This window comes from Euleptes europaea, chromosome 18, assembly GCF_029931775.1.
Source record: "Euleptes europaea isolate rEulEur1 chromosome 18, rEulEur1.hap1, whole genome shotgun sequence".
In the NCBI taxonomy this organism is placed as follows: Eukaryota; Metazoa; Chordata; class Lepidosauria; order Squamata; family Sphaerodactylidae; genus Euleptes; species Euleptes europaea.
In genome coordinates, this window is record NC_079329.1 from 42,144,298 (window position 1) to 42,158,979 (window position 14,682).

The 14,682-nt window shown below is 45.3% G+C and overlaps 1 protein-coding gene across 1 annotated transcript in view; it reads right to left on the minus strand.

Moving 5' to 3' along the window:
* Positions 1 to 14,682, minus strand: part of POLR1A (RNA polymerase I subunit A) — a 139,834-nt gene that overhangs the window by 102,324 nt on the left and 22,828 nt on the right. The window contains exons 11-15 of the mRNA XM_056864736.1: positions 14,175 to 14,402; positions 10,351 to 10,605; positions 7,829 to 8,020; positions 3,225 to 3,374; positions 599 to 782 (exon numbers count right to left, since the gene is read on the minus strand). Coding sequence (XP_056720714.1) covers positions 599 to 782; positions 3,225 to 3,374; positions 7,829 to 8,020; positions 10,351 to 10,605; positions 14,175 to 14,402 — 1,009 coding nt within the window. The remainder of the gene's footprint in view (positions 1 to 598; positions 783 to 3,224; positions 3,375 to 7,828; positions 8,021 to 10,350; positions 10,606 to 14,174; positions 14,403 to 14,682) is intronic.

The following is a 14,682-nucleotide window of genomic DNA, read 5'->3' on the forward strand; positions in this document are numbered from 1 at the left end:
CATTCCAGTCCCAGAATAATGTAGCTAGGCTCAGAAACCTTACTGGAAAATCCATTCCACATTGTTTTTGCTACTCTTTCTCCATGAAGCTAAGGGTGGCTCATTTATTTAGCCTTAGTTTTATCCTTACAGCACTCCTCAGAGATAGCAAGAGACACCGTGTGTGTGTGTGTGTGTGTGTGTGTGTGTGTGTGTGTGTGTGTGTGTGTAAGTGTGGTTTCCATGGTAGAGTAGGGATTTGAACCTGGGTTTCTCGGATCCTAGTCTGACACCTTAACCACTATATCATGCTGGAGAACCACCAGGAAATTGTTAATCATTTAAGCTAATTAAAACCTCAGTATTCAGGTTAAATTTCTGTGTTGGCACTTGGCGATAAATAAGTGGGTTTTGGGTTGCAGTTTGGGCACTCCGTCTCTAAAAGGTTCGCCATCACTGGCCTATAATATGTCAAGGGTTCATTACTTCAGTTAACCACCCCACACGCACTATTTCCCCCTTGGGAATTATCACGGTCGTTGCAGCAAAACCTGTACTGAAAACACCGCACAGGGTATCCTGCTGGAGCCAATGGCTCAGCCAAAACGCTCCAACTCACCCATTGTAAAGCCCCGGTAGAACTGCAGGTAAGCTGTGAAGAGCCGAGCCAGAGCCGTCAGCACCTTCCCACTCGTTTCCCCGCCGTAGGCCTCGTGGCAGCAGTGGACCAGGCCGTAGGCGGAGCTGCCGTACTGAGCTTTGTCCAAGACCCCACACAGCAGCTCCCCATTCTGAATGATCACCTGGCAGAGGGAGAGAGAGACACGCACAAAACACAACTGTTAGAACACCCCTAAATCCAAACAGAAGGGACACTACTGCCACCCTTTGAGGCTGAGCAGGCAGAGGCAGAAAAGCCGGCTCTGCAGGCAAAGTCGATTCCTGGGCTCAATTCAGCAAAAGAGAAGGAACTGACAAAGTGCCGAGAAGACTTCAGGCAAAAGTTTGGGGAATGAGGATGCTGCCGAAAAGTGTTCAAGCACATCTCCCTCTTTGTCCCAACAGGACGGACTACTGATCAGTGCCTGATAGGAATGAAGAGCGCATCTCGCCTGTGCTTCCCGCCTTGCAGTAGTCTCATCTTGACGCGATCACAGTATGGATCACTACACCAAATCGTGCCTTTCAAGGAGGGGCTGCAGATGGCTGTGCGTCCAAAGCTGATGCCATGGAAGAGACCTGCGCCTCCAGCCATTCGGCAGCACTTCCAGGCTACAAGCCCGCTCTTTCAGGCAGAACGCAGCACCCTCCCGGGGAGGCTGGCTGCTTATCTGTTCCACTATTGCCAGCAGAATCCCCGTCTTGACTGGACTTCTCTAAGCCTTTGGTTCAGGACTTCCTCAGACCCAACCTGATCCAGATGTTAGAGAGAAATACAGCTGGGTGTCATCGACACGCTGGTGATTCCAAACTCGTTAAAGATACAAGAGGCAGGATTAGGTGAAAACACGGCATTTGCCTGGAGGGTTTCTTCTTTGTGCACTGGAAGGTATCCTTGTAAGGGGTTGTGACTCCTCCTTGCTTCATGGGCAGAGCATACACAAAGGTTTGCAAAGGCTTCCACTATCCTGAGGAGGGGTTCAGCCCCACCCTCCAGTCCATTTCCTGCCTGCTTCCACACCTCTCCTACCTCATTTAATTAAAAAAGGAGAAAATACTGGGGAAAAACCAGCAGGTGCCCCCTCAACCCTCACTGACGAGGGATGGTGGCAGGGACAAAGGAGGAGAACCTGCCCTGGATGGCAGAAACCAAGGGGGCAACTTGGCCGCTCCTCCCTCCCTCTGGGACAAGCCACTGCTGTGATAGCAAAGGGCCCCTTCTTCATCCGCCGCTGCTGCTGCTGCCCCTCTCCTCTCCCGATGAAGTGCTTGACAGGGGTGGAGGCCAGATGGCCAACCCTCTCCCTTCCAAGAGACCGGTGGTGGGTGGGGTGCATCAGATCTTGCCTGTAGCTGGTGACTCACAGCCCATCGACTTCACGTGGTCACAAGGCCCTGGCAAGGACCAGCACATACAACCCACACACATGTACCTTTCTCCACTGATGGAGAAGTGGCAGACTTCAGATTAGGCTCCCTAAGTCTTCCCTACAACTGTGACCAGACTATGCTCTGAGAGGATCCTGAGACGAAACTGGATAAACCACAGAATCCAAATCACAGCAGGTGGAAGCAGTTTCCCCCCCCTGCAAAACACCTCAGAAATCAGTCACAGGCCTGATCTAAATTCTTCCTAATGTTTGGATTAAAACTCTTCTGAAATTAAATCAAAACGGTTTCCATCTAGACATTAGGAAGAATTTTCTAACAGTCAGAGCAGTTCCTCAGTGGAACAGGCTTCCTCGGGAGGTGGTAAGTGCTCCTTCCCTGGAGGTTTTTAAACAGAGGCTAGATGGTCATCTGTCAGCAATGCTGATACTATGACCTTAGGCAGATGATGAGAGGGAGGGCACCTTGGCCATCTTCTGGGCATGGAGCAGGGGTCACTGGGGGTGTGAGGGGGAGGTAGTTGTGAATTTCCTGCATTGTGCAGGGGGTTGGACTAGATGACCCTGGTGGTCCCTTCCAACTCTATGATTCTGTTTTAACCATCTGCCCAGACATTGTTAAGAGCTCTTCAACAACACAAGAAGCCTTCAAAGTTCCATGGGAGCACAGAACAGCTGTGTCAACCACTGGGGTTACCTCTGCACTCCATGGGTTAAACAGAACTTCAACAGGAGCGCCAATTCCAGAAAAATCTCCATCGGATCCATTAACCTAGTAATGCCATTCCTGATCCCTTTTACATCTTGAAGTTCAACTGGTGCCTAGGTTTTGCCTCAACACATAGTGTAGCTGTTGCCATTAAACTGACGAAGTACTACGTTCATGGCTAAGAGAGGGATCTGCAGTGGGGAGCTTCCCGCCCCCCTCTGTGGAACGTGATGAGCCCCTGTGCTTTTTCTGATGCCATTGCTGGGGAGGAAGGCAGAGATTTGTCCCTCTGCTGCTGCCTGGCAAAAGCAGGGATGGTTCTCTGTTCTTCTCCCCTTGGGAGTGGAGAGAGACCAATCATCTCTGATCTTTCACTGTGTTTCAAGTACCTCTGAAGCTCAGAGATAGCAAATGACCAGCAGTGGTGTGGCAACCACATATTTTATCTGGCTTGGAAGCTTGACGAAACTATGCATTCTGCGCCTTACCTGAGATTCACACATAAAGTTGAGACCCGAAGGGTAAATACTGGGTTCAGATGCCGTCACCCAGGCTCTTCCATCAATTTTTGCTCTCCCTGACAAATTCAGTGGCGGCCAGTTCTCTGGTATTACATTTGCCAGCAAAGTAGAAACAACCTGGAAAGAAATAACAGAACCACCAAATTAATACAGAAAAGAGCAACCAAAATGATTAGGGTACTAGAGCAACTGCCCTATGAGGGGCAGTTAAAATGCTTAGGGCTGTTTAGCTTGGAAGGAAGGCGGCTGAGGGGAGACATAATAGAGGTCTATATCAATCAATCAAGTTTTATTTTGATACAGTATCAGCTCTGAGTAAAAATCAAAGTTAGGTTAAAATAATAAAATAAAATAATAAAAGTTGATGATTCTGGGAAGGATGATTTGAAGAGGAGGAAAGATCTTCTATGGGGAAAGGTTTTCAATTAGCCGTTTACGAATCCCACTAGACTGGAGGCAAAATTTGGCTACTTGAATGGTTATTTCCCAAAAGGAGTCTGTTAAGAGAAGGGAAACTTTAGCTTCTTCTGATCTCCCAGGAAAGGATGACAATATGGGGAGAATGTACTGCAATCTTCTGTCGTTGTAGAAGGGACATTGCAGCAGAACATGTTCCATTGTTTCCACTTTCTCTGTTTTGCATGGGCATAGTCGTTGATGAAAGGGAGTATGGAGATACCTGCCTCCCAGGAGAGATGAAGGTAAGGCATTGAAACACATAAGAGTAAAGGCCCTTCGATATTTGGATACTTCCAGGAATCCACAGTAGTCTGCAGGGTGGAAAGGTTTGATGTATTGCAAGATGGCTGAATATTTATGAATCTGAGCCTTGTCTGATTGAAGGGCCTGGCCCAAGAGTCTCTGTTGGATTGTTTCCTTGGCTTTTTGGTGTCCCAATGGCAATATGGCTTGAGAAGAGAGGCCGTGTTTCTGGAGCATCTTCTCTATTGCACTTCACCAAGTTGAGCAGTGATTATCAGCTAGAATCAGAGGGGTTAGACCAATAGGGTTGAATATGAGTTTTAGCCAATAGTTAAGCGCTCGGATCCACATGTTGGACTCCAAAGAGATCACTCCAGAGGAGGGCTTTTGGAACACATCTCGGAACTCCAAGTATCTTCCTCAAAAACTTTATAGAGATTTATAAAATTATGCATGGTATGGAGAGAGTGGACAGGGAGAAGCTTTTCTTCCTCTCTCATAATACCAGAACGTGGGGTCATCTGCTGAAGCTGGAGGGTGAGAGATTCAAAACTGATAAAAGGAGGTATTTCTCCACACAATGCAAAGTTAAATTGTGGAACTCCCTGCCCCAAAATGTGGTGATGGCTGACAACTTGGAAGGCTTTAAGAGGGGAGTAGACATGTTCATGGAAGAGAGGAGTATTCATGGCTACTAGTTAAAATGGATACTAGTCATGATGCATACCTATTATCTCCAGGATCGGAGGAGCATGCTGAATATATTAGGTGCGGTGGAACACAGGCAGGATGGTGCTGCTGCAGCCGTCTTGTTTGGGGGCTTCCTAGAGGCACCTGGTTGGCCACTGTGTGTGAACAGACTGCTGTACTTGATGGGCCTGGGTCTGATCCAGCAGGGCTTTTCTTATGTTCTTAACACAGCCCATTAGCACGATATGCAGCTGGCCCCGTCCTCATAGTTCCCTACCCCTTACCACTGCAGATAGTGTAGGAGTCAGGGTGCCAGTCTAGGATCTGGGAGATCCAGATTCAAATCCCCAGTGTGCAGTGAAGTTCTTTGGGTGACCTTGGGTTAGTCAGTTATCTCGGCCTAACCTACCTCACAGGGTTGTTGTGAGGGTAAAATGGAGGACGGCAGAATGACACATACTACCTTTAGTTCCTTGAAGGAAGGACAGGTTAAAAATGTGCTACATAAATAAATTTTGTGCCCCTTTGTGGGTAGCACTGGGGATTTTTTACTAACATTTGGAAATGCAAGCACTACACAAACATGCCAAGGCATTAATAACAACACAAGTGTGGAAAGGCTTTTGGCCCTATGAGGAGCGGTTAAAACACGTAAATCTGTTTAGCTTGGAAAGAAGGCGGTTAAGGGGAGACATGATAGAGATTTATAAAATTATGCATGGTATGGAGAGAGTGGACAGGGAGAAGCTTTTCTCCCTCTCTCATAATACCAGAACGTGGGGTCATCTGCTGAAGCTGGAGGGTGAGAAATTCAAAACAGATAAAAGGAGGTATTTCTTCACACAATGCATAGCTCAATTGTGGAACTCCCTGCCCCAGGATGTGGTGATGGCTGCCAACTTGGAAGGCTTTAAGAGGGGAGTGGACATGTTCATGGAGGAGAGGGGTATTCATGGCTACTAGTAAAAATGCATACTAGTCATGATGCATACCTATTCTCTCCAGTATCAGAGGAGCATACCTATTATCTTAGGTGCTTTGGAACACAGACAGGACAATGCTGCTGCAGCACTCTTGTTTGTGGGCTTCCTGAAGGCACCTGGTTGGCCACTGTGTGAACAGACAGCTGGACTGGATGGGCCTTGGTCTGAACCAGCATGGCCTTTCTTATGTTCTGTATTAGTAACCAGATGGTCTTGCTCCTCTGTTTCTATCCACACTATCAAATACATAGATGGGAAAGAAAAAGGGATTAGACAGCTACTGCTAGACACCAACCATCTTGTAACACAAGATGCAAATGACTGGAAAACGCTGGAAAAAAACTGGGGGGAGAGAGTGGTTTCTCCCTCACACTTTTCCAAGGACTTGTTCTCCCAAGTGGAAAAACTGGAAATTTTGGGGAACATTGATAAAAACCAATTATCTCTTGGAAAGAGTGAAATGCTTTTTAATACAAGGTTTTACTCACTCAAAATGTGCAGTATTGGGGGGGGGGGGGTTGGTAAGACAATCTATATTAGAAAATAATAATTCCAGTGGATATATTCTACACATTTTCAAAGGTATGTTTATTGTTTAAAGTGTTCACAATTATAATTTGCTATGAAGTGGTCGATGAAAATATTCTGCTAAAGAGTTCAGTATTTTCAGTTTTACAAGCTTTAATGATATCCAAATATACTGTTGGTCCAATTATGATAATACGAGACTATAATGTTTATTACCTATGTTCAGCTTGTATTGTTTCCTACTTCTCAGATGCCAAAAAAAGAACTACATGTGCTAAGGGGTCTATATGGTATAGCCATTTGCAGCTCCCTCTTAATAGTATGGAATAATACTAGTTGCTTGTACACAACTTGTACTAACAGTGCACTCCTAAAGAGAGTTAATCCAGTCTAATCCCATTCATTTTAATGGGTTTAGGCTGGAGTTAGTCTGCATGAAGAGCCCCGTGGCGCAGAGTGGTAAACTGCAGTACTGCAGTCAAAAGCTCTGCTCATGACCTGAGTTCAATCCCAACGAACGTTGGTTTCAGGTAGCCGGCTCAAGATTGACTCAGCCTTCCATCCTTCCGAGGTCGGTCAAATGAGTACCCAGCTTGCTGGGGGTAAAGGGAAGATGACTGGGGAAGGCACTGGCAAACCACCCCATAAACAAAGTCTGCCTAGAAAACGTTGAGATGTGACGTCACCCCATGGGTCAGGAATGACCTTGTGCTTGCACAGGGGACCTTTACCTTTTTTTTAGTCTGCATGAGATTGCACTGTAAGGAATGTATACTTTAAAACTTCATAAAAATGCAAAATAATAAAATTTTATAAGCCAAATAAGTCATAAGTTTTATGTTGTTAAGCAGTCCAGAAACTGTTTGGGGACATTGGCCGGTCTAAAATGTGACATCCTGGCTACTGTTGGGGGCTAGATAAAGAGATCACAGAACCTCTATGCTGAAAGATCTGCTCTGGCTACCCATCTGTTTCCAGGTTCAATTCTTCCCTATAAGGCCAGGATACTTGAAGGACCAATTCCCCCCACAGAATCCAGCCCACCAGTTAAAAGCTTCATCCTAGACTATGTTCTCTGCGCCCCGGCCTGCACAGGGAGGTGGGTGCTGACTACAAACGGGGCATTTTCAGTGGTGGCACCTTACCTGTAGAATGCCCTTCCCCCAAAACTCACATGGCACATGGTACTCTTTTAAGGACCACGCCAAAACATTTCGTTTCACTCAGGCTTTTAACTATGGTTCTGACCTTTTTGTTTTTTAATTTGCCTTCAGCCTCAGGACTACTATAAGGACCATTTAGACTGCCAAAGGTTTTATGCATCTGGTTTTTTAATGGTGGTTAATTTTGATGATTTCATGTTTATGATCTTATCTTGCTTTATTTTGTGATCCACCTCGAGCAGGTCTCTGAAAGAGCCAGAATATAACAGTTTAAATAAATAAAGAATAAAATTACTTCAGAAAAAGAAATACTGCATGGATTTCAATTTCCCACCATATCTCTGTTTCCCCCTGTGACTTCAAAATTTCCAGAAATTTTACATCTCTACTGTTGATAAAGAGAACATTTTGCTACCAATTTTGTCTATAACTTTATTTGCAATGCCACCATTGCCTAAAGCCACACTGCTCAACTCTGATCACGCAAAATGTCTAGTAATTTTACCTGCTTTCCAGTCCACAAATGCTGCGGTTTTATAATAGCTGGAGGCAAAAGCTTTACTCTTCCTTTCTTGTCAGTCAGCCCTTGATACACCAGCTCCATGTACTGCTCTCGGGTAAAGAAGCAGCCTCGTGTGGTCATGCTGGTACCAGAGACCATGTGATCCTGGATCAGGCCTGCTAATGGCATCCCATCCTGAGAAAGACATCAGACATTGAAATGGAAGCACCAAGAGTACAGACTGCTAACTGATAAAATAGTAATTTGAAATGCAGCCTTATACTACAGCTGTGAGGACGTTGCACCCACAGATAGAAGGATCCCCACAGAGGTTCACAGCTGTTCTGTTCACCACATACCACACAACCTGCACATTGGCAGATCTCATAGGAAACAAGAACACGGAATGGGGAGGCCTGTGCTTTGATGAGAAAAAAGACAGCCAAATCTTTAAAAGCATGTGCTGTGGACAAGTTAAAAGAAATACCTTATGATGCAACAAAGCATTACTTAAAAGCTGTACAAAAACAGCAGAAAGGATGCACACCTATTTTGCAACAATCCTCAGCGAAACACACAAAGTTCAAGCATCACAGAGCCTCCCCAGTATGTTGCTCAAGTGCCCAGTAAGCCTTTATGGGCCGAGAAGCAGATATTTGAAATAATGCTACAGGCAAATTGACACATGCAGGTCAGTACTGCTCAGTCAAAATATTTTAGGAAGGAGAAAGCACATCATTGTTTTAGTAAAAGAGCACGCTTATCCTTACTTAAAGGATTTAAAACACTGCAGTATGCAGCCCTGTGGGTATAAAGTGCCATCGAGTCACAGCCAACTTATAGCAACCCAGTAGTGTTTTCAAGGCAAGAGACTAACAGAGGTGGTTTGCCATTGCCTGCCTCTGCACAACAACCCTGGTATTCTTTGGTGATCTCCCATCAAAGTACTAGCCCGGGCAGACCCTGCTTAGCTTCTGAGATCTGATAGGCTTAGCGAAATCAGCCCCTGTAGCCGATTGCAATTAGCTGGCCAGGGGGCCTATCCCCAAAGCAGCAAAACCAGGTCCTCAACAGACCAGGTAAGAGCTTCTACACACTGGGAGGAATCCTCAGGTATGCAGGTAACTGCGACTTCATACATTAAGTGAAAGACACTACCCTGCCCCTCCCACAGCGGAAGGCGGACGGAGCCTGGCCCAGAAGGCAGACTGAGAGCAGGGAGGAAGCATCCATTAAAAGGAGACAAACAAGAAAGGAAGAGGTGGGGAAAGCTTCTAAGAGCCTGAATGAAGAGATCTGTCTGCCAATAGGGAAATTTCCTCATAGGTTACCGCCACCGGCCTACACGGACAGTTCCTTGAGGGTTTTTGTAATGTATTTGGCCTTTTGTATTCTGGGTTATTCTGACCCAGCTTGCCTCTGTTTTTTGGGTGTTTGCCTGCCTGCCTGCCTTCCACTAGCACCAGAGGATGGAGCTTGGCGCTTCAGAACCTTCTTCTCCTTGTGCCAGGAGTCAGACTAGTCTTTGGTGTCTGGGTGCCAGAGAGCCCGAGCTCACTGGCTCTGATGTGAAAGAGGAAAGAGACGGAGGCAAACGTGTCCCTAGGGGTCGACCCTGTTCCTTCAGCCACAGCGGCCTCAGAAGCCAAGAGGGCCCTCCCCAAGGGCGGTGGAGCATGCCTGTGCCGTGGCTGCAACTTTAAAGAATTGACGGGAGTCCAGACTGCATTTTGATTCCCAGACACACAATACTGATCACAGCCATCAGTTGAGGGCAGCTTGCCTCAACCCTGACATTCTTAAAAAGTTGCCTTCTGTAGCACAGGCACCAAAGTGCCCCAGAAGGGGAATGCAGGACAGAAAAGTAGTGAAACTGAATGCAATATAGGCTGAAAGAGAGAAAGACTGGGGTCTGTTTTTTTTTGTTTTTTTTTTTAAGAAAGCTAACCCTCAGACAAAGCAGCTTCAAAGAGAAATTCCCTAATGCTGCAACCATTTCCAGTAGAAAGGTATGATTCCTCCCCCTTGGCAGTAACGTACAGAGAAAACGTATCTTTTGTTCTTAAAACAAAAAATACATTGGTCTTGGAAGTCAAACACATACTCTGTCCACCTATCATGAAGGCAGTTGCTTTAGCCAACGCCCTAGGATACATAAGTGTGTGTGTGTGTGGGGGGGGGATTTCTGCCAATAGGTCCTTAGCGGAGAACACTGAAGCTCAGTCATCTTCCCACCCCCCGCTTGTGACGGCAGGACAAGCACTCAGTGTGAAATGTCTTCAGTGAAAGCCCACCACCTCTGGCACGTTATGGCAGATGGGGAAGAATCATCTGCCACCGGATGTCATTGCAGGGAAGGCAAGTGTGGAGACAAGAGGACTTTGGGAACTTTTCAGAAATATGTGGTATAAAAAGGTTGCAATTAATTTAATCACTTATCTCACTCTTTATGAATCCATCCTGTCAAACTTCATGATCACTAAGCGATTACAAATCAGGATTTGCTCAATGGTTAGATCATTTACCTTTGGAACAAGATACTGCTCATCGGTACAAGCCAAGATGTAGGCCTCCGCTCGGCCTAGCTCATTCTGGGGGAAGTGAGCGTTCATTTCATCCCCATCAAAGTCAGCATTGTAGGCTTTGCAGTTGGCATAGTGAAGCCTCAGCACTTTCTCTTCAGGCAGAATCCGGGCTCGGTGAGCTTGGATGGAGGGTCTATGAAGGGTAGGCTGGCGATTCAGCAAAAGGACATCTCCATTTTTAATATGACGGCACACCTGTGAGAGATTGAAGTTCGGCCATATAAAAAAAACCTTTTCCTATAGATTTGAGAATTGCTACATATAGAAAACCAAAGGAGGGGGGACAGAAGAAGTAAACACACAGAGAGCAGTGAACAAATAGAAAAGCAGAAACTGAAGGATGGCTAAGGGAGTCCAGGTACTATTTTGGACCATAAATTCTTTATTTAAAGACGCAGGACTTCTCTTCCCTGCTAGAAACTTTAAACTCGAGCCCACCCCTTCACCTTTAAGGTGTAGCCCACTGACCAAAACTAGCAAGGAGCCTGTATTCTTTACAATCCCCTGTTGAACGGAGCTAAAACCAAATCTGGAGCCAGGAAACAGACAAGGCAACCGGGGGGGGGGATGGGGTGGAATGACTGATAAGGGGATGTTCTGCTGTGAAAAGACTCCTTCATGCCAAGCTTCAAACACAGCCTGTGCAGTGGACAAGGATTCCTTCATTCACAGACTAAACAAACTGATGGTATTTGGGGCAAAATACTGAATTATATTCCTAGTTCAGTTGAGTTCTTATTGCATATGGCCAATAGCCATTACAAAAAAATAAACAACAAATAAAACACCACAAAACCAGATGACAATAGTTAATAAAAGTTATATTTTAATAACGGATTAAAAGCTCCAACCCTCCGGATCTTATCAAAATACATCACATTAAACATCATTACATAGTTAACCTTTAGAGTCATATTGGGCTTATCTAACATGAAATAAACAACAAAACTACTCAAGCCAAAAATCTTCTCTGTAAGATGAGGGAAACCAAAAAAGCCCGACACGGTTTTAGTCCTGAGCAATAAGAGATGGCCAGAGAGAATTCAGTTAAAATTAGGAAAGCCCCCGCTTCACATCAGCCGATGGGTTAACTCAATTCTGTTCGGAATTAATGGGTTGGGCCAATTTGGCACCTATTTTCTTTGCTGCTAAAGCAAAGGGGGCAACTTGAGGAAAGATGGCTGGCTCCGAATCTGCAAACTTTCTCCATAGCAGTACATTGTTCTAAATTGGCCAAAACTGTCTCTACGTTTTTCCCCTTGGAGCAAGATGGGCAATCCCGCATATAATGGCACAGATCTTCCGGAAATGAATCTCTACAGATACATGTACGCTGAGCAATTGGTCATTGGGTATAGCGTCCTTCAAACATACCAGTTTTATGGATTGAAAATGGATGGATGTGAAGGCTGAATATAGTTTAAAGAATGTGATCGTAGACGAGTAATTTGCCCTAAAATGACCTGCTTTAATTAGTTTATACCAAATTGAAAATTTGGATTCTAATATGACTTGCCTATCAAAAACTGCATCATGCCGATATATTTGGTCCCTGCAATTATAGAATCATAGAGTTGGAAGGGACCACCAGGGTCATCTAGTCCAACCCCATGGGGCTGCTTGGGCAGCCCCATGAATAACATCTGGCAAACTATAGAACTGAAGAATTTTTTTAAAAATTATATAGAATTGAAGAATTTTATTATAGTTGCTTAACCATATGCGGTCTGTTAGACTAATGGTGAAATACATGCTTGAGAGATGGCTTGCTGGAGCTCTCTTCAGTTTATACCAATGGTGAAACAGGGCTTTATGAGCATGTACCCTCAAGGAAGGAAAACCCAGTCCGCTCTTAATAAGGTGGCTGGGGTGTTTGGAGGAAGAGCTAGAACCTTTTTCATCAAGAGGTTTTGGATTCTCTCCAACTTAGCTAGTACAGCATCAATCCATCCCCAAACCTCAACGCTATATAGGAGTTGGGCTGGGTTGAACTAGAAGCCCCCTTTAGTGCGGCAGAATTTTAAGATGGCACCCATTGTCTGAAGGACTACTGCTTTTATTATTTCCAGATGGACCTGCCAAGAAAATGTATCACTGAATGTGATTCCCAAATATTTAAAGGTTTGGCATTGTTTGATGGGGAAATCACCTGGAAATGCACTTCTGTTTTCCAAATACCATTACCTTGGTTTTAGACTAATTGATGGTTAACGGCTCTTCTTTGCAGTAGTCGCTGAGTCTCGATGGCATCCTTCTCAACCTGGTACGAGTTATCGACAACAAGACCACGTGGTCTGCATATAGAAGGGCTAATATTTTCCTCAAGCCAAGGCGAGGGGGAAAGAGGTCAGCAGCCCTGTTTCACCCCCCTAACCACAGCGATGCTATCTATCAAGGAGACTGAAATTCTGACTCTCATTTTGGAAGATAGTCGTTAATCGATATTGGTTCTTGCCAGTTTATGCCAAAGCCTATCTGTGTCAACTGAGCCAAAGGCTGCAGCAAGATCAACAAAAGCCGCATAAAGATGTTTGGTGGGGCCTTTTATACACTCTGACGCAAGATGCTGCAGTATCAGACACTGGTTGATGGCACACTGACCTTTTCTAAAGCCAGCTTGTTCAGGAACAGTGGCCTGATGGTCTAGCTCCCAATCTTCCAGTTTTCTCAATAAGAATTTACTGCATAGCTTGGCGGCAATCTCTAACAGGCTGATGGGATGATAGTTGTGGGGGTCCTGTTTATTACCCCTTTTAAATATTGGGATAACTATACTTTCCTTCCAGCCAGTGGGGAAAAGACCTGTACATCCCTAGTAAAACACTACAGTCCGGGGGAGGGGGATCTCATTCTACCAGGCACATGGAAAGTTTACTACTTTTTCAAATGGACATTCTTTGAAAGTGTTTATGAAGAAAAGGATGGATTCCAAGGGGAAGCAGCTAATACTATATGATTTTTTAAAAAACAACAGTATGAGGAAAAACTGGGGTCCCCAACCTTGTTGAACCTGGGCACTCTTGGAATTTTAAGAACAGGCAGTAGGCCAACCATGACAAGATGGCCGCCTAGAGGGGGTAAATCCTAAAATGGCTGATGAGGGGCTCAGTTCAATCCTCAAATATTGAGAGGATGCACAAAACATCAGTAGGTTTCATGCATCCTCGTATGACGCATGCAGCAGAGACATGGAAGATGATGATGCCTCCTGGGCTCTTCTGAAGCGCCTCCTGCTCCAATGCGAGGAAGGAAAGCCGGGATCAGCTCCTTGCTCTGGGGGCAGAAACCAGTGGGCACCAAGAAACCCACTAGCCAGCACCATGGTGCCCAATCACACCCCCAATAGGAATTGGAAAGTTATTAAAACCAAAGTTGAAAAGATCTAAATGCCAACTGGCTCAACCTCTTCCTCCATCAACCCCTCAGACTGCAAAGAGCCCAAGCCAGGAGTAGCTGCGGCCAAGGATCTCTCAAAAGGCAGGACTTGACATGATTCCAGAGGAGCATGGACCAAGTCTGAGCTAATGAAATGCAGACAAATAAATCCCTTAACACCATTCATAATCATACAGTTGAAATCCTTTTGATCCTTGTAACCACATCTGATATATATCTCATACAAAAATAGTTTGAAAGTATAGCACATTATAAGTGACAAGAGAAAGATCTGACAGAACTTAGACTAAAGTAAGAATTACAACTTCAACCAGCTCATGGCTCTTGAGCTGAACTACCAAGCTAGTCTCTGTGCGGACAATACTCACAGTTTTTATCCCTGATTTTGGAGTCCCGGTGGAAGGAGTTAAGAGTTGCTTGGCTATGGCTTCCCTTTGGGTCTGGCTGGCTGCACTCAAGATCGTGCGAGACCCATCTTCGTTGATGACCATGGAGGCACCTGGGTGCACGCCAGGGCCGTTGACAACAGCTTGCCTCAATTCATGGACATTCCAAGGAGTTACAGGCTGAGGATAGGTCAGTTTGGTAGCAAAGACCTATGACGAAGAAAAATCATCAAGTTGTCATGCATGCTTTTCACTGGAGGCAGAGCACACCCCCCCCCCCCGAGGGATGACCTTCCATTCCTCTTAATCCATTATCGGATTCCACAGTCCAGTCACCTTTCTGCCAGCCAGACAAATACAACTTACTGCCACATCCCTCATTTATGTAAAATGTTTGTATTCTCACCTCTCATCAAACCAATAAAGCAATAAAAAGATTAAATAAATAAATAAACCACCCAAGCAGGAACAACTATATCTGCAGCAAAGA